General features: G+C 42.5%; 1 protein-coding gene across 4 annotated transcripts in view; it reads left to right on the forward strand.

Moving 5' to 3' along the window:
- The first annotated feature begins 4,763 nt into the window (after positions 1–4,763).
- The window catches only part of abca2 (ATP-binding cassette, sub-family A (ABC1), member 2), a 592,304-nt gene continuing 577,124 nt past the window's right edge, over positions 4,764–19,943 (forward strand). For 3 of the 4 annotated variants that reach the window (XM_041193236.1, XM_041193243.1, XM_041193237.1), the window contains exon 1: positions 4,764–5,085. In XM_041193236.1, coding sequence (XP_041049170.1) covers positions 5,020–5,085 — 66 coding nt within the window. In that variant the 5' untranslated portion in view covers positions 4,764–5,019. The remainder of the gene's footprint in view (positions 5,086–19,943) is intronic. The other variant, XM_041193241.1, reaches the window with a different exon arrangement.

Below are 19,943 nucleotides of genomic sequence, written 5' to 3' on the forward strand. Positions count from 1 at the left end.
TGTTAAGCCTTTCATTCCTGGGATCATTCTTGTGAACCTCCTCTGGACCCTCTCCAGGGCCAGCACATCCTTCCTGAGATACGGGGCCCAAAATTGCTCACAATATTCTAAATGTGGTCTGACCAGAGCCTTATAAAGCCTCAGCAGCACATCCCTGCTTTTATATTCTAGTCCTCACGAAATAAATGCCAACATTGCATTTGCCTTCCTAACTACTGACTCAACCTGCAAGTTAACCTTAAGAGAATCCTGGACTAGGACTCCCAAGTCCCTTTGCACTCCAGATTTCTGAATTCTCTCCCCATTTAGAAAATAGTCTATGCCTCTATTCTTCCTACCAAAGTGCATGACCTCACACTTACCCATGTTGTATTCCATCTGCCACTTCTTTGCCCATTCTCCCTAACCTGTCCAAATCCTTCTGCAGCCTCCTCGCCTCCTCAATATTACCTGTCCCTCCACCTATCTGTGTAACATCTGCAAACTTAGCCAGGATGCCCTCAGTTCCTTCATCTAGATCATTAATGTATAAAGTGAAAAGTTGTGGTCCCAACACTGACCCCTGTGGAACTCCAATAGTCACCAGCCGCCATCCTGAGAAGGACCCCCTTATCCCCACTCTCTGTCTCCTGCCAGACAACCAATCTTCTATACATGCTAGTAACTTGCCTCTAACACCATGGGCTCTTATCTTACTGAGCAGCCTCCTGTGCAGCACCTTGTCAAAGGCCTTCTAGAAGTCCAAGTAGATAACATCCATTGGCTCTCCTTTGTCTAACCTACTCGTTACCTCCTCAAAAAATTCTAACAGATTTGTCAGGCATGACCTCCCCTTGATGAAACCATGCTGACTTTGCCCGATTTTACCATGCACTTCCAAGTATTCTGAAATCTCATCCTTAATAATGGACTCTAAAATCTTACCAATGACCGAGGTCAGGCTAATCGGCCTGTAATTTCCCGTCTTTTGCCTTACTCCCTTCTTAAATAGGGGGGTTACATTAGCGATTTTCCAGTCCTCTGGGCCCTCCCTGACTCCAGTGATTCCTGAAAGATTGTCACTAATGCCTCCACTCTCTTCAGCTATCTCCTTCAGAACTCTGAGGTGTAATCCATCTGATCCAGGTTATTTATCCACTTCAGACTTTTCAGTTTTCCTAGCACCTTCTCCTTGGTAATGGTCACCATACTCACCTCTGCCCCCCCGACTCTCTTGAACTTTGGGGATGTTACTCATGTCTCCCACTGTGAAGACTGGTGCAAAGTACCTATTCAGTTCCTCTGCCATTTCTTTGTTCCCCACTACTACTTCTCCAGCGTCATTTTCCAGCGGCTCAATATCCACTTTTGCCTCTCTCTTACCCTTTATATATCTAAAAAAAACTCTTGCAATCTTCTTTTATATTACTGGCTAGTTTACCCTCATATTTAATCTTCTCCCTCCATATTTCTTTTTTAGTTGTCCTCTGTTGGTCTTTGTAGGCTTCCCAATCACCTGGTTTCCCACTGCTCTTTGCTGCATTGTATGTATTTCTCTTTAGCTTTTAAGCTGCCCCTGACTTCCCTTGTCAGCCATGGTTGCCTTGTCCTCCCTTTAATATGCTTCTTCTTCCTAGGGATGAATTTTTGCTGTGTCTCCCAAATTACTCCCAGAAACTCCTGCCATTGCTGTTCCACTGTTTTTCCTGCTAGGCTCATCTCCCAGTCAATTCTGGCCAGCTCCTCCCTCATGTCAATGTAGTTGCCTTTATTCAACTGTAATACCGTTTATATCCTCTCAAATTGCAGGGTAAATTCTATCATATTATGGTCACTTCCTCCTAAGGGTTCCTTCACCTTAAGGTCCCTTATCAAGTCTGCCTCATTACAAATCACTAAATCTAGAATTGCCTGTTCCCTAGTGGGCTCCACCACAAGCTGCTCCAAAAAGCCATCTCGTAGACATTCCACAAATTCCTTTTCTTGGGATCCACTACCAACCTGATTTTCCCAGTCTACCTGCATTTTGAAATCCCCCATGATCACTGTAACCTTGCCTTTCTTACACACCTTTTCTATCTCCTGGTGTATCTTGTGCCCCACATCCTGACTACTGTTCGGAGGCCTGTACACAACTCCCATTATGGTTTTTTTTTACCTTTGCGGTTCCTCAACTCTACCCACATAGATTCTACATCATCTGACCCTACATCATTTCTTGCTATCGATTTAATTTCATTTCTTGCTAACAAAGCAACCCCAACTCCTCTGCCAACCTGCCTATCTTTTCGATAGGATGTATATCCTTGGATATTTAGCTCCCAGTCCTGATCCCTTTGCAGCCATATCTCCGTAATGCCCCCCACATCATACCTGCCAATTTCAATCTGCGCCACAAGCTCAGTTACCTTATTTTGTATACTGCATGCATTCAGATACAATACCTTCAGTCCTGTATTTCCCGTCCCCTTTCTCATTGTCGTCCCTTTATCTGATGTGCTTGAAGTTAGATTCCTAGCCCTTTCCAAACACTCTGTCCTATTTTGTGTTCTGGAGACTTTAATAGCCTCTCCTGGGCTCTCCTTTCTTTTCAGCTTTTTCATAATTTTCCATGAAGTTGATTCCCCACCCCCCCTCCCCACACCCCGACTTTCTAGTTTAAAGTCCTGCTGACCACCCTATTTACCCTTTTCACTAGAACATTGGTCCCAGATCGGTTCAGGTGGAGACCATCCCAATGGTACAGATTACTCCTGTTCCAATACTGATGCCAGTGCCCCACTAAATGGAACCCCTCTTTCCCGCACCACTCCTTTAGCCATGTGTTGACTTCCCTTATTCTTGCGTCCCTATTTTACAATGCTATAGCTACAATGTTGTTTGCAATTCTACTTTAACCTCATATGCATAATAATTATGCACACACATATACATATATAGAAACATAGACACATACAATCACTTATGTAGGTACAAACATACAGACAAATTAAGAACAGGAGTAGGCTATTTGGCCCCTCAAGCCTGCTCTGCTTTTTGATAAGATCATGATTGATCTGATTATGGCCCCAAATCCACTTTCCTGTCAACCCCCCTATATTCTTTGACTCCCCTGCCAATCAAGAAATGCATAAAGGCATGCATATATAACACACATATATATATAAACACATGCATATACAAACACACACACAATATACACACACATATATATATATGTATTTTATATATACCTCTGAGTCATAAGATTGTGGATTCAAGTCCCACTCCAGGAATTTAGCACAAAAATCAAAGCTGACACTCCAGCACAGTACTGAGGGATGACTGCACTGCCAGAGGTGCTGCCTTTCAGATGAGATGTTAAACAAGGACCTACCTGTCTGTTTTTTCGGATTAACGTAAAATATTCCAAGGCACTATTTCCAGAGGAGTAGGAGAGTTATCCCCGGGGTCCTGATCCATCCCTTAATCAACACCACTAAAGTCATCATCATGTTCATGCTTGTGGAAGCTTGCTGTGTGAAAATTGGCTGCTGTCTTTCCTACATTACAACAGTGACCACACTTCAAAAAGTACTTTGGTACATCCTGTGGTTGCGATCGATCATTGAAGGTGGCAGGACAGCTGGAGAGAGCAATTAATAAAGCACATAGTATCCTGGGCTTTATTAATAGGGGCATAGAGTACAAGAGCTGGGAGGTTATGCTGAATTTATATAAGACATTCATTAAACCTCAGCTGGAGTATTGGGTACAGTCCTAGGCGCCCCACTATAGGAATGATGTGAATACATTGGAGAGAGTGCAGTTAAAGTTTACAAGAATGGTTCCAGGGATGAGAAAGTTCAGCTATGAGGATAGATTGGGGAGGTTGGGATTGTTCTCCTTGGAGAGAACTCTAAGAGGAGATTTGATAGAGGTGTTCAAAATCATGAGGGGGCTGGACAGAGTAGATAGGGAGAAGCTGTTCCCACTTGTAAAAGGATCAAGAACAAGAGGGCACAGAGTTAAAGTGATTTGCTAAAGAAGCAAATGTGACGTGAGAAAAAACTTTATCACACAACGAGTGATTGGGGTCTTCAATGCACTAGGTCATCATGCTTATTTGGAGAGCAGGTGCAGACAATATAGGCCGAATGGCCTCCTTCTGTGCCGTTAAAATTCTGTGATTCTGTGGTAAAAACGCAATACTTTCTTCTCCATATAAACACACAAGACATTGACATATAACCACAGATATACAGACACACACATACAATATATAATAGTCAGACCTATTGAATTATTACTGAAGAAAAGTCATACAGGCTCCGAACGTTAACGCTGTTTCTCTCTCCACAGATGCCGACAGACCTGCTGAGTGTTTTCAGCATTTCCTGTTTTTATTTTATGTAATCTATAATTATGTATTGTCCCTGAGATAAATGAATATTTTTCAATGCCGAAATGATTGAGACTCACAAAGATGCAGATTCTGCACTGGACGGGGATGTAGCGCGCGCGCGCGCGCGGAACGGGAACACGGACTGAGGGTGGCGAGGGCGCGCGCGGCGGGAGCGCGGACAGTGAGAGAGAGAGAGTGTGTGTGGCGGGGGCGCGTACAGAGTGGCAAGGGCGCGCGCGCGTGGACAAAGACAGAGAGTGTGGCGAGGGCTCGTGCGCGGCGAAAGTGTGTGTGTGGCGGGGGCGCGCGCGCAGGGAGAGAGACAGGGAGAGGGTAGTGCGGGCGCGCGTGGCGGGAGCGCGGACAGCGGGAACGTGTGGCGGGGACGCGCCCAGCTGGCGCCGGGTTGGAGCTGCTGAGCCGGGGTTGTCTTTGTCTTTAAACGGGGAGAGGAGCAGGAGGAAGTGGAGGAGGGTGTCGGTGCTGGGGAGGCAGCGGGACGCTCGGGGGCAGCGATGCCGATGCTGATGTGCGGCTGCGAGTCCGGCCAGGCGCCGCTGTCAATGAGAGGACACCGACTGTGAAGCAAAACCAGGGGGGAAAGCCGCCCGGTAACCTTTCAGTGTCCGCAAGGCAGGCAGAGGCAGGCAGCAGCCATGGGCTTCCTCCACCAGCTCCATCTGTTACTGTGGAAGAACATCACCCTGAAACGCCGGAGCCCGGTGAGTGACTCCCTTCCCAAACCAAATCTAGAGAACATTCCTCCGGCTTGTAGCCCCACCACAAGGAGCTTGTATGCTAATTGTTATGATATTAGAGTGGTTTCAGCTTCCTGGTGCTTTGGGATTGTTGTGACAATCTCTCAGAGATCAGTGGTGCGATTGAAATCCTGGTCCAGGACTTTTCATTATTTGCATTGCCCCGAAGTTTCTTCCTGTTTATTGGGCCTGAGAGGCAGATTCAGTGACCAGTTACATTGTGGCAGAGCGTGCCTGGAGATACAGTTGCCTTTTACTACGCACTTGTTCGGCATGTATTCGATCGATTGGAAGCTTGAGAATGCATTTTTTGCCCATCGTCCTTAACATATAACAGAAAAGGGATTTCATTGGCACCATCTGATATAAATAATATCTTGTGCGCATTGTCTGTCTCTCAACGTGTGATGGACTAGTAACTGAATTTATACCTGTGACATAGGGTCACAGGTGTCTTTAAGGATTCTGCAGTCTTGCCCTGGACTTCAGCATTAATCCCATTCCCGGTTTAATGCTAAAATTTCAGCAGAGAAGTGATCAGACATCAGACCTTTGTAGCAGTGGATACTGAGTTAAATCTGTATTGGGTGATACATTTTAATAGATCTCCTCTTGGTATCAACAAATTGCATCTCTACAGAGGAGGACATCTAGTCTGATGATAAGGGCAGTTTCTAGGTATTTTTCAGGATGTCGAGATAGTACAAGCTGTTTGTCAATGGGCCTGACTCAGGATAATGAATGCCAAACATTTCAGTATTTTATCTCGGAAGCAGGGACAGGGAGGAGAGTTTTTGGCTTAATTACTTCTTGATACTGAAGGCCACATAAATCATATTGTAATATCTATATTAAACATGAGGGACTAATGCAGCCTGCATGCGCCAATCCACTAGTCAGTAACAGGGCAGGATCAATAAAATACCTATGAACATGCAGTATTGGAAGAGAAAATATTTGACATTTGGTAGACAATTTGCTTGTTCACTGTTGGTCTATACACTGCAGGATAACTGGGTACACAGCTAGGATCAATGCGCAATATGATAATTAAGTGTCTTTTAAATTGCTATTGAACTTGCATTTTGCAGTCGTTTTGTGATTTATATCACTTTATGGTTAGCACCTTACATCAGCTATACAACGTTTGTGTTTTAGTCAGAAGGTTGTGGGCTTAAATCCCACTTAAGAGACTTGTATGTAGTCCAGGCATTGCAGTGCAGGACTGTTGGAGTGCTTCACTGCTGAGACTGTTCTGTCTTTCGGGTGAGTCATTAAACTGACATCCCATCTGCCCACTGTCCCAGTATCCTGACGAGCATTTCTCTCTCAACCTGCTTCGCTAAAAACTTGGTTGTTTATCTCATTATTGTTTTTGGGAGCTTGCTGTGCTCAAATTGGTCCCTGTATTTCTTACATAACAATAATTCCAATTGAAAAAGTACATTATTGGAAGTTAAGCACTTTAGAACAGCCTGAGGTTGTGTAGGGCAAAATATGAATGTACATTCTTTCTTTTCTTAAGTGACAACACATTTGGTGTCCTTGATGTTACAATACCAGCTGTAGAATTAAAGAGAATGAGGGAATAGGGAGATGGAAAAATTGTTTTGGATCTAGTTCCTGCAAGTTCTAGTCCTTTCTTAGGCCATTGGAATGATATCAACACAGTAGTCACAGGCATAGTGGTAATGCCACTGGACTAGTAATCCCCCAACGGCAGCTGGTGGAATTTGAATTCAATTGATAAGTCTGGAATTGAAAGCTAGCCTCAGCAACGGTAACCGTGAAACTATCATCCATGTCTATCTGGTTCACAAATGTCCTTTAGGGAAGGAAATCTGCCATTCTTATTTGGTCTGGCTTATATGTGCCTCCAGACCCACAGAAATGTGGTTGATTCTTAACTACCCTCTGAAATGGCCTCACAAGCCAGTCAGTTCAAGGGCAATGAGGGATGCGCAACAAACTCTGGCCTTGCAGTGATGCCCACGTCCTGTGAAAGAATATATAAACACTGTTGCCTGCACATGGCTATATTTTATTTAAATGTTGAAATGTGGTTGGATGAAGGATGCCTAAAATTTTAAATTGAAGACACCTTCGCCCATTTACATGACGGTGCGAACATTAAATTGAAGATTTGTATCTGAGACCGGTGAATCTAGTGGAGCAGAGTTTGTGGTTTAAGAGATCCAACAGTAAAAACTAAAAGAGATTCTCTGTCATTTTTCTGTTGGTTTAATATTACCTTTATGTAACAATAGGAAATTATGAAGCTATTGCGAATTGAATTACAGCCCTCCCCCAGCAGCTGTATCAGCTGAACCTGTCAATGGACTACGGTATATACTGTAGTGTCAGCTGAGGCCCAGTGGATAGCATGCTTACTGCGGTTCCAGTCCAACTCCAGGCTTTCAAACACAACATGAAGCTGACACCCCGGTGCTCTGCTAAGGGTGCACTGTGCTATTGGAAGTGGTCTGCTTTGGATGATTCAGTAAACTGAGGCACTGTCTGCCTGTGGCCATAAAAGATCTGATGGCCGTTGTATAAACGAGTGGAGTCCCTCAGGAGTCTGTGCTGGGGCCTCAGCTTTTTATAATTTATATCAATGACTTAGATGACAGGAGTGAAGGCATGGTAGCTAAATTGGCAGATGACACAAAGATAGGTAGGAAAGTATGTTGTGAAGAGGACATAAGAAGGTTACAGACAGATATAGATAGGTTGAGGGAGTGGGCAAAAATCTGACAGATGGAGTATAATGTGGGAAAATGTGAAGTTGTTCATTTTGGCAAGAAGAATTAAAAAGCACTTTTTACTTAAATGGAGAACAACTGCAGAATTCTGAGGTGCAGAGGGATCTAGGTGTTCTAGTGCATGAGTCAGAAAAAGTTAATATCTCGGTACAGCACGTAATTACAAAGTTAATGGAATGTTATCCTTTATTACGAGAAGAATTGAACATAAGAATAAGGATGTTATGCTTCAGTTATACAGGGCTTTGGCGAGACCACATCTCGAATACTGTGTGCAGTTTTGCACTCCTTATTTAAGGAAGGATGTAAATGTGTTGGAGGCGGTTCAGAGGAGGCTTACTAGGCTGATGCCTGGAATGAGCGGATTGTCTTATGAGGAAAGGTTGGACAGGTTGGGCTTGTTTCCACTGGAGTTTAGAAGAGTGAGGTGTGACTTCATTGAAGTTTATAAGATTGTGAATGTCCTTAACAAGCTGGACATGGAAAGGATGTTTCCTCTTGTGAGTGAGTCCAGAACCAGGGGACACTGTTTTAAAATTAGGAGTTGCCCTTTTAGGACAGAGATGAGGAGAAATTTTTTCTCTGAGGGTTGCGCAACTTAGGAACTCTCTGCCTCATGAGGTGGTAGAGGTGGGGTCATTGAATATTTTTAAGGAGGAGGTAGATAGAATCTTGTTAGGCGAAGGAATCAAAGGTTATCGGGGTAGATGGGAATATGGAATGGGATGGCACGAATGTGAGGTTAGAAGCTCATCTTGGGGTTAAATGTTGCCAACACACTGGCTTAGCCTCAGACTATTGCCAGGGAGAGTTGAAGTCAGGAGCTAGAGAATGGAGTTTGGAGTGAGGACCATAAACAAGGGCATCAGTCTTCTGAATATTTCTTTGGAGGAAATTTCTGCTCATCCAATACTGGATGTCGGATAAGCTGTATGATAATTTAGCAACAGTGGAACAGTCGAGAGAGGTGGTGGTGAGGTAGAGCTGAGTGTCAATGACTTCAGATGTTGTCGCTGAGGGGCATAAAGATGAGAAATAGGAGGGGCCAACGATCGATCCTTGGGGGACACTAGAGGCAACAGTGCAGGAGCAGGAAGAGAAGCCATTGTAAGTAATTTTCCGGCTATGATTAGATAAATAAGAATGGAACCAGGTGAGGGCTATTCCACCCAGTTGGTTGACAGTGGAGAGGCATTGGAGGAGGATAGTGTGGTCAACCGTGTCAAAGGCTGCTGACAGGTCAAGAAGGGTGGAAAGTTTACCATTGTCACAGTCACATAGAATATCATCTGCATTCTTACATTCATATAGCATCTTTCGCAAGCCCCAGACTTCCCATAGTACCTCACAGCCAATGAAGTTTTTTTAAGTGTAGTCACTGATTTAGGAAATGTGGCAGTCTGTTTGCATACAGCACCATGATAATGAACAGATACTGTCTCTTGTAGGTGTTGGTCGAGGCTTAAAAATGAGGACACTGGGGAGAACGCCCCAATTTTCTATGTAGTAGACAGCAGTACAGTGGAATCTCCATCACTCAAACACCAACTGTGGATCATCCTGATTATCTGACAATGTTGTCATGGGACAAAGCTTTGCATGTGACATAACCTCAAAATGTTGTCCTTTGTTGTTGGGTGTTGATAAATTGTACGTGCAAGTCCAAAATTTTGGGCACCTCAATTATCAGTCACTCCAAACCATCCCGTATTGTGAGGGATAATGGCAGTTTGATCTATTGGTCTCTGTGGTTTGAAGGGAAACAATGAGCTCCAGCATTAGTGTAAATTGATTGTGGTCATTATTTCAAACAGCAACCCAAAGCAGATGTACATATGTTATTATCAGCCCATTGTTAAAATACTTGCTGTGGTCTAGTTCTTAATATACGTTAAGAACCTAAGAAGTAGAAGTAGGTGAAAAAGCCTCTTGAATTTGCGTCACCATTCAGTAAGTTCATAGCTGAACTTCTACGTAACTCTACTTTCTCACCATATCCTCAAATTTCTTGACTCCATGAGTGTCCAAAAATCTGTCAATCTTTGTCGAATATAGTCAATGACTGAGCATCCACAGCCCTCTGGAATAGAGCATTCCAAAGATTCACAATCTTCCAAGTGAAGATATTTCTCATCATAGGCTCAGCCCTTATCCTGAGACTATGGCCCCTAGTTCTAGATTCCCAAGCCAGGGGAAACAGCCTCTTAGCATTTACCCTGTCAAGTCCTATAAAAATTTATATGTTTCTATGAGATCTCCTCTTGATGTAGAGCCATTCTGGTCAATCTCTCTTCATATGACAACCCTCTCATCCCAGGAGTCAATATGCTGAAATTTTGTTGCACCCCCTCTAAGGTAAATGTAACCTTCCTTCAGTAAGGAGGCCTAAATTATACAGTACTCCAGTTGCGGTCTCACCAAAGCTCTATATAATTGCAGCCAGACTTCCTTTTTCTTATGATCCAACCCTCTTGTAATAAGGGCATCATACTATTTGCTTTCCTAATTGCTTGTTTTACCTGTATGTTAACTTTAAATGTTTCATGTACAAGAGCACCCATATCTCTTTGAATACCAATACCAATATTAACTAGTCTTTCACCTACTAAATACTAGTCTTCCTACCAAAATAGATAATTCTACATATCCCCAAATTTTACTTAGTTTTCTACCTTGCCTGCTCTTATTGTCTTTAGCTATTTGCAGCCTCTTTGAATCCTCCTCACAGCTTACATTCCCATCCAGCTTTGTATCATCAGTAAACCTGGATACATTTCACTTGATCCCCTCTTCTAAGTTATTGATGTAGAAAATTAGGGGCCATCAATATAAGATAATCACTAAGTATTCAGAAGAGATTTACTTATCTGATGAGTTATGAGAATGTGGAATTCGCTGCAGGGAATGAATGAGAAGAATGGTATAGATGTACTTAAGGGAAGGCTTGATAAGCCTATGAGGGAGGAGAATATAGAGAGTTATGCTGAGAGTTAAATGAAAAGAAATGCAATATAAATGACAACGTGGCCTGGTTGGGCCAAATGGCCTGTTTCTAGGCTGTAATTTTATGTAATTACAATAAGCATAACTTGTGCTGCTGTGTGTAGAAAGCAGAATAAAGGAATATATATGTTGTACTATTTTATGAAAAAGGTTATTGCTTTCTCAACAAAAGAATCCTGTTTGTGTCTTCAATTGAGAATCATATGCAAGAAAATAATTTTCCGTTTTTGCACCTAATAGCTTACCTATTTTGTTGTGAAAACCCTCAAAACAGTCTTGTCACCTGACTGAACAATTGTAATTCAACTGCAATATGTATTGTTTAAGTAATTTGTGATAATGTGCAAAAAAATCAACATTGCCTTTTATTGTTCCAGTTGTTTTGGAGATCTTGATATTGGGGCAAATATAAAGAATCCCAACTCACCTGACACTCTTCTGTTAATACCACGGTTGTGCTGTGTCCTGTTTGCTAAGTTGACCTCTGTTGGCTCCTTTCCACACATGACCACTTCTCCTTTGCTATTTCTTTTACACTTCTTCCTCCCTTCACCTCTGTAACCTCCTCAAGCCTTATGGGATGTGGGACACATCACCTTGCTGAATTCACTCTAGAATATCGAGAGTTCCCCCTACCCCCACCCAACCCCACCACTGTCCCCCTCTCTGTGTCGCTCTATTGGTGAGAGAGCTTTCAGCCACACTGAATTTCCCTGTTGAAAGTGTTGTGCATTATTGTTTTTTATATATTGTATTTAAAAGGGGAAGCCTTGTGGCTCAGTGAACAGTGATCCTGCCTCTGAGCTAGAAGGTCTGGGTTTGAGTCCCATACGAAGACCAGAATATTACGCTCGTTGGGTGGGCGCAAGTCTGACCTGAGCGAGCATAAAATAACGTGCGATAATGTTGGTCAAGTGTCCTGACGTCATCGCGCAATATTTCGGTTGGCGGGCAGGCACGGGAGTCGGCAGTGCGCCCACCGACAAATAAAAGGCCTATTAAGCGCATTAAAGTCATAATTGAAAGAAATTTTTCGCTGCCCGCCCAACCTTATGGGCAAGATGAGGTTTTCAACAGCTATTAGAAATTAAATAAAGAATTATACATTTCATTAATAACATGCCCCTGCTCATGTGACAGAGTCACATGAGGGGACGTGTTTTGTAACAATTTAAATTCTTTGTTTTTATTTCTAAAATGTTCGTCTCCCTGAGGCAGCTCTGTGCCTCAGGGAGCTTTTCCTGTGTGCACTTGTACACATGTGCATAAGTTGGGGTTCGCACTCCTAACCTAACCCCCCCCCCGCACAGGCAGCGCTGCAGTGCGCGTTTCATGCTGGGCAAGCCTTAATTGGCACGCCAGTGTGAAATTGTGGACTACCCTGATCGCTGGTGGCTTCCCGAATGCTCCTGCCCACCCCCGCTGAGCCCGCCCGACGGGTAAAATCCTGCCCCAGGACTTGATAGCTAAGGAACGTGCATTCATAACACAGCCAAATGGGTTGATTATCAACCTTCAAGTCCTTCCGACACATGCCAATGGCAGGCAGTATGAGTAAGAGAGATTCCTAGTCAGATAGAAAGAATGTTGGAACGTCTTACTATCCATAGCTCCAGACTATAATATGCACGTAAGAGTGAATGTTGCCATAGCAACTCAGACTCCCTGAGTGAACTGTAACACACCGCCACTATATACTGTATTTGTATAGCACTTTCTATGGCCTCAGGATACTTCCAAAATGTTTCACAATTAAAGCAATACTTTCTTTGAAATGTAATCACTGTTGTCACGTAGGAAGCATGGCAGTCAATTTGTGCACAGTAAACTTTCATGAGCTGCAATGAAATAAATGAACAGATATTCTGTGATGTTTGTTGAGGGGTAAACATTGGCTGGGACACCTGGGAAAACTCCCCTGCCCTTCTTTGAATAGATCTGTGGGTTACTTATGTCCACCCGAGAGCTCATCAACAAACAGGCAGCACCTCTGATGGTGCAACACTCCCTCAGTATTGTACTGGGGTGTCATTCTAGATGTTATGCTCAAGTCTTCAGAGTGGAACTTGAACCCACAAGCATGCATACAGATGAAAATTGTCAATGAAAATAATGCTCTACCCTGTAAAACTTCATTTCATAAAAAAACAATTTTTGATTTATTTGCACATGGCTGGAATCAGGCAACGTATTTTGTACCATCGCCTTTGTTTTCCAGTTAGGCAACAATACTTTCTAAACTTTTAAAATTATATTTTAATAAACAGGATGGGATGGGAGCACAGGAAATAGAAATGTACACTTTACACTTTACAGTCTTGAACTTTTATTGTTGTGTGATTGTACAGAACTTGAGTATTGCTGAAAAAAGAGACACGTCAAAGCTTTTCGTCTTGCACTCATCAGGACACTTTGCAAGAATACCACTTATCAGGGAAAAGCTACAATTTATACTGTATAAGGAGAGCGAGCTGATTGGTTGGCAAGTGGACTATGATTGCTAGAGGTGTTAGAATATACCATTGATGGCGACTGACAGTTAACTGCCAAGCATTGTTTGAAATTTAAACCAAGCAGCTTGACCTTGATTGGTTAAGCATTGTCCTGAGGAGTCGGGCTGCCTGGTTTAAATTTCAAACAGTGCTTGCAGTTAACTGTCAGTTGCCATTACTGGTGCATTCTCCATGGCAACACCACCAGCAAACAGAGTGCACTTGCCAACCAATCAGCACTCTCTTCTCAAGCAGTATAAATTGTTGTTTTCCTGTTATATTGGTATTCTTGCAAAGTGTCCTGATGAGTGCAAGATGAAAAACTTTGACATGTCTCTTTTTTTCAGCAGGATTTTTATCGTGATGAATTACTTTGATATTAGCCAGCCTAAGATGTCTTATACATCCCTCCATACCAAACCATTCTGCTGAGTTGTATGAACAAGGCATCATGTTGAAATTGTGGCTGGAGGATGTGGAAAGATCAACATGGTGGATTTTGCTGCTTTGGCTTTTTCACTAATACCTGATATAGGTGGTGTTGTGGATAATTCTGCAACTCCACAAGTTGCATTCCCCAGCCGACCCATTTGGCACTCTTGTTCTGTGATTATACTTTTCTTTTCATATTAAAAAATCTCTTGCAAATGCTGCAAATATAAAACAAGCCGTCAGCATTTGAAACGAGCAAAGACATTGATAACCAGTTTTCTTTTTTCAGATGCTGTTTGGAACTGTTGTCAGTTTCTTGTATTTCCTTTTTTTTTGTGAACCCATGGTATGAACATATTCATTTTTACATTTTATCCAAGTATCCTTGGTTCCACAAAAAATATGCTGCAGAAAATGTGTGCCAAACCCACTTCTTCTGAATAGAGCTTCCACTTATAGAATCATACAGCACAGGAGGCCATTTGACCCATTGTGCCAATGCTGGCTCTTTGAAAGATCTATCCAATTTGTCACAGCCCCTTGCTTTTGCATCCTAGCTGTCAAATTTGCCCCCTTCAAATATTTATCCACTTCTCCTTTGAATTATTGACTTTGCTTCCACCACCCACTCAGGCAGTGCATTCCAGATCTTAACTCTGCATAAAAAGGAATTCCCCTCATTATACCCCTCACATTTTTCTCTGTCCTCTTGTTTCTGATCTTCCTAGAAAACTGTTAAAGTTATAAACTTATCACGCACGACCAGAATGCCCTGATTGTTCAGTGAGTTTATGCAGTGTATAGTAGAGCATGATAATAATGAAGGCCTTTTCAGATTCAGTGCTGAGCCTCGACTGGGATGGTTATGTGGACATTGTAAATGACATCAGCACCCTGGGTTCTGGAGAGGAAGGACAACTGCAGTTCCTGTTTCCGTTGGCTACGCGGCAACCCTTTTGGGTAAGAGTATGTGGTCCAGTGGACTGCTTGAGGCTCATGGATAAAGAATGGACTGGTGGTAAGATAATAAAGGAAGGCCAAAACCAGTGTGACCATTGAGGACTCAATGCTTGCAGGAAAGAAAGGAACCAGAGGGGCGAATGTTGGTGGGGGGAGAGAATGAATGACGACAAGGCACTTGTACACAAGTGAAGGCATGTTCAAGGAGAATCAATCTGAATGTTTTCATTTTGTAGGAGACTGTGATGGGAGCTATTGAGAAGGAAACACATACATGGAGATGCAAGTCATTTGGTCGGACTGGTCCATGCCATTATTTATTCTCCATACCCATCTCCACTCACCCCACTTCATCTAAGCTAAATAATGCCTGCCATTCCTTTTCATAAAGATTAGTAATGGGTCAGTAACATGGGTGCTTACCCTTGTGCGGTATATGTGGAATATAGCTTACTCTTTAATTTTGTGTTGACATTGAGTAGCAGCATGTTGTGAAACTACTTTAGAATTCACCCGATTCACAATGTTGTACAGGCATCTATTGAAATGTTCTAGTTGTGTGGCATTAAATTCCTGCATTGGTGCTTTCTGCAGGGTTGGTTTGCCTCCAGTTGGCGGTCAGTCATTGTGGTATCACAGGCATGGAAAGCTCTCTCTGCTTATGTTATAGTGCTGCCTCCAGAGTCTTGGTTGCATCCAGTTCCAGCGCTGTAACATCAGAATAAGATGGCTTCACTAGATTTCACGGAAGACTGAAAGTTTTCTCAGTGCCACACCTGTTCTAATACTCTTCACGGGAATTAAATCTGGGAAGTAACCATTGAATTTGTCTTGCTGTGTGTGCATTTGCAGGCAATTCTGTGTTGCCCTCTATGCTTGAATGCTTTATGTACAGAAGATGCAGACTTGCACATGTAAAAATTAATTTGGTATTTTGGGCAAAAATGAAGAATTGATGTTCGATTAATGTACATAAAATTGTGCTTCACTGGGTCTAATGGGCCTTTCCATTTGAAGGTTATTCATTGTTCTTAGTGAGAGATTGTCCACCCTCCAGCATTCTCTGTTCTTTTCTGGCAGGCATTGGATTGTCCTGAGGCACAGTATGATCCCATGGGCAGAAAGTGGGCATCTGGCAGAAACTCACCTAGGTGGCCTTTCCTCTTGTATGTGATTGACCAGTAACATCAGTACGCAATTCCACTACATGGAGCACTGCACCTGACTCTGTCCTTGTCCAATGTTGTCGTATAGCAAGGGATATCAATATTAAAAAATCTTGACTATGCTATGATGATTATGCTGTAGAAACCCTGGCATGCTATATTGAATGCAAATGATCTGGCAGGGATGTAGTATGTGGCATTTAGTGAAGTTGTGCAGCTCCTGATTTAATATTCCTCCTGATGCTGTTGCTAAATGCTGCTGTGTTGATTTCATAATGGAGTTTTGATGGGATTCCAAATATGAGTTTAAGTAAAATGTTTTTTTTTTTCAAAACAATGATTGACCAGCAGTCGTGGGCTTTTGATCTTCATTTAAGCCAGTCTTAAGTGTAGCACATTACTTCAAGCTGTGTCTGTTTTGGAATGCTGTGTCAGACAGTCAGGTTTCTAATAAGCCATTTTGCTTATTTTCTCATTCTTTTCTTTGCTGATTGTTTTGTTTTAAGCTATGCGGGTTGATCAAACTGGAAGGACCATCATTTACCCAGCACAGCTCCACTGTCAGCCTACCTGACTTTGGGCAGCAACTGTTTAAGGTAAAGCAGGCAGCTAATCAGCTGGCTGTGCAGCACAGAGAACCACCCTGGGGCTGGTTATTGCCTGGCTGCTGATGCCAGTGGAGCCTGAGCACCGAAAGAAATGGGGGCCTTTAGTGGCACTCTCTCACTCTCTTTCTCTCCCTCTGCCAACATATGGGCTGAGTATAGAGCTGTAGAAGGCAGCAATGTGGATGTGCATTGAAAGAAAAGAACTTGTATTTATATAGTACCTTTCATAACTTCACTAGGTCCCAAAGTGCTTTACAACCAGCAAAGCACTTTTGACATGTAATATAGGAAATGCGGCAGCCAATTTGCGCACAGCAAACTCCTTGCAAACTGCAACAGGATAATGTTTTATTGATATTGGTTGAGGGACAAATATTGGTCATGACACCATGGAGAACTGCCTGTCTTCCTTAGAAACATTCTTTCATCTTCCATGCCTGCCTGAGAGGGTGGCCGGGGCTTTGGATTAAAATCTCATCCCGCGGTCCACACTGCTTGCAACATCGGTTCCAAAGTGCAACCAGTGCAACTCGATGCAGACCTGCTGGATTCACCACTGGGATTGCCACTGGTTGTATGAGGTGATGACACCAGCATACAAACAATTACATTTTCATGAATCTACAGTTTTGCTGCCAGGACAAAGACATTGGTTTTGACAATGTACATACAGAGAGAGCTGGGCATAGGGGCATTGTCATCCTGTGTTCTAACTGCAGAATCGCCAAATATAAAAGTAACTTTGATTGTTGTGCACACATTGCAAGAGTGAATTCTAGAGCACTGGCATCAACAAGCAGCTATATGTATGCAATTTGTCTCTATCTGTGGACATCCCCACTGCTGCAGAGGTGCTGCACAATGCAGCAATGGATTGATGTGCTAGCCATGGCTCAGTGGTAGCACTCCTGCCTCTCAGGCAACAGGTTGTTGTTTAAAGTCTCACACCAGACACTTGAGCACATAATCCAGGTTGATGCTGCAGCGCGGAGATGCCGTGTCTAGGATGAGACATTCTCTCTAGACCTTACACTTTGGGACATAGTGAAGTTATGAAAGGTACTATATAAATGCAAGTTCCTTCTTTTCATTGCACATCCACATTGCTGCCTTCTACAGCTCTACACTCAGCCCAGGTGTTGGCAGAGAGAAAGCGTGCCACTAAAGGCCGCCATTTACCTTTTACCAAGTGAATGTTAAAGATCCTGTTTTGAAGAAGCGCAGATATGTTATCCCCTGGTGTCCTGGCCAATGTTTATCCCCCAACCAGCATCATTGAAAAAACAGTTTTCTGGTCATTATCACATTGTTGTTTGTGAGACCTTGCAGTGTGCAAATTGGCTGCTGTGCTTCTCTACATTACAACAGTGACAACACTTCAAAAATACTTCATTGACTGTAAAGCACTTTAAGAAATCCTAAAATAAACCTGCTCTATAAATTCATTTTTGATTGTTTGTTCTTTCATCAAACCACGTCATTGACCTTACTTTAAAAGGTTTGTGCCCTCAGGATTAGGGAACCTGTTTGAACAATGCAAATATGGGGAGCACTTCGTACACCTCAGTTTCCCACAGTCTTATAGCTACAAAAAATGTCAAATGTCTCAAGGTGACCAGACGTTGTAATTCTCCATACAATGTAAAGGTGACACTAGTGCTATTACTGACTGAGGGTAAGGCTGAATTAGCAGCACAAGGAATGGTCATTTATTGTGGATGATTCAGTGATTGTCACTCTAACATTGTTAATTCGGCTCAGTCTTTCAGTCAGGTGCTTACTGTCCCCATCCATTGCTGTCAGTGCTCATAGAAATGTTTCAAAGCTCAGTACTAGTAAACAAAAACAACGTTAAGGTAAAGAGTGACACGTTATAACTTAATCATTTAATATTGAGAGGACAACCAGACAAAAGCCTGTACCTGGGGCTAGCCTTGTACAGTGAAACCTCCTAATTGTGTGCTGAAAAACCACCACCTGTGATCTATTGTGCATAGCTCCCAAACAAATTATACAAAGCGCCTGAAATAAAAACAGAATATGCTGAAAACACTTGGCAACTGTGAAGAAGAAGATAGGGTTAATGCCTCAGGTTTTCGTCAGAACTGATGTTTGTTTTTGTTGTTACATGAAATACCTCTGCATTTATTAATCAACACACTTTTATATTGCTCAGAGATAAAAACAAAAAAACTGTGGATGCTGGAAATCCAAAACAAAAACAGAATTACCTGGAAAAACTCAGCAGGTTTGGCAGCATCGAACTTCTCCGCCGATGCTGCCAGACCTGCTGAGTTTTTCCAGGTAATTCTGTTTTTGTTTTACATTGCTCTGTCTTTTCTGAGGATCAGACGCTGGCTCGGTAGGATCACCTGTTGTGTCTTTAGTTTTCTTTAAATGGGAGGATATAGTTCAGAATCAAAACCTTGAGATTTTTGGTGACACTTATGGGTTTTGCTTTCCTGTTGCAACATTTGCATCCAGGATCCAGAGGCAGCTTTTATCGATGCTGGCCCGCATGTGATCTGATTTCACCCGGAAGGTTCCAGATTCATCAGAATTTACCAATGTCAGATCCATTTTTATGACTCAGTTGAAGCGTCAGTGCTCTGTGACATATTGTAATTTACATTTATAACACTAATTTGGGTGAGGCACATTAAATATACCCGATGTTGTGTTGGGGGTCGTAGAAACATGAGTAGGATATTTGGCAGATTCAAGTAGATCATGACTGATCTGTATCTTAACTCCGCTATCTTAGCTCCATATCCTTTGATATGCTTACCTAACAAAATCTGTTCTCGCTCTTGAAAACTTCAATTGGCTTAGCAGTTTGCAGGCTTTAGGAGAGAGAATTCTACCATCCTTTGTGTGAAAAATTGCTTCCTGATTAAACTGCTGAACAGCCTAGCTCTAATTTTAAGGTTTTAGTCCCCTCATGCTTGATTTCCTCCACCAGAGGAAAGAGTTCTTCCATATTATTGAATATTTTTAACATTTTTAACACCTCAGTCAGAGCATTCCTCAATCTTCTACGTTCAAGGGAATGCAAACCAAATATTTGCAATCTTTCCTCATAATTTAACCATGTAAGCCCCAGTAGCATTTTGATGAAACCACACTGCATCTTTCCATGGCCAATATATCCTTGCTGAGATGTGGGTCCCAAAACTGAGTGCTGTTACCGTTGTATTATGTCTTTAAAGGATATACAACATCCACCTTTCTTTTTAATATCCCTTTAAGTATTGTTACAACAGTTACTCCGACTGGGACCTGACTAAGGCTTTGTACAACTGAAGGATAATGGGTTGGTTTCCAGGACTTTCTTGGGTTGTTATTACCTAGCTTCAAGTGTCTGAGAAGGAATGAGTAGAGTACAAGGTGCTATTCTGT

This window comes from Carcharodon carcharias, chromosome 8 (genome assembly GCF_017639515.1).
Source record: "Carcharodon carcharias isolate sCarCar2 chromosome 8, sCarCar2.pri, whole genome shotgun sequence".
In the NCBI taxonomy this organism is placed as follows: Eukaryota; Metazoa; Chordata; class Chondrichthyes; order Lamniformes; family Lamnidae; genus Carcharodon; species Carcharodon carcharias.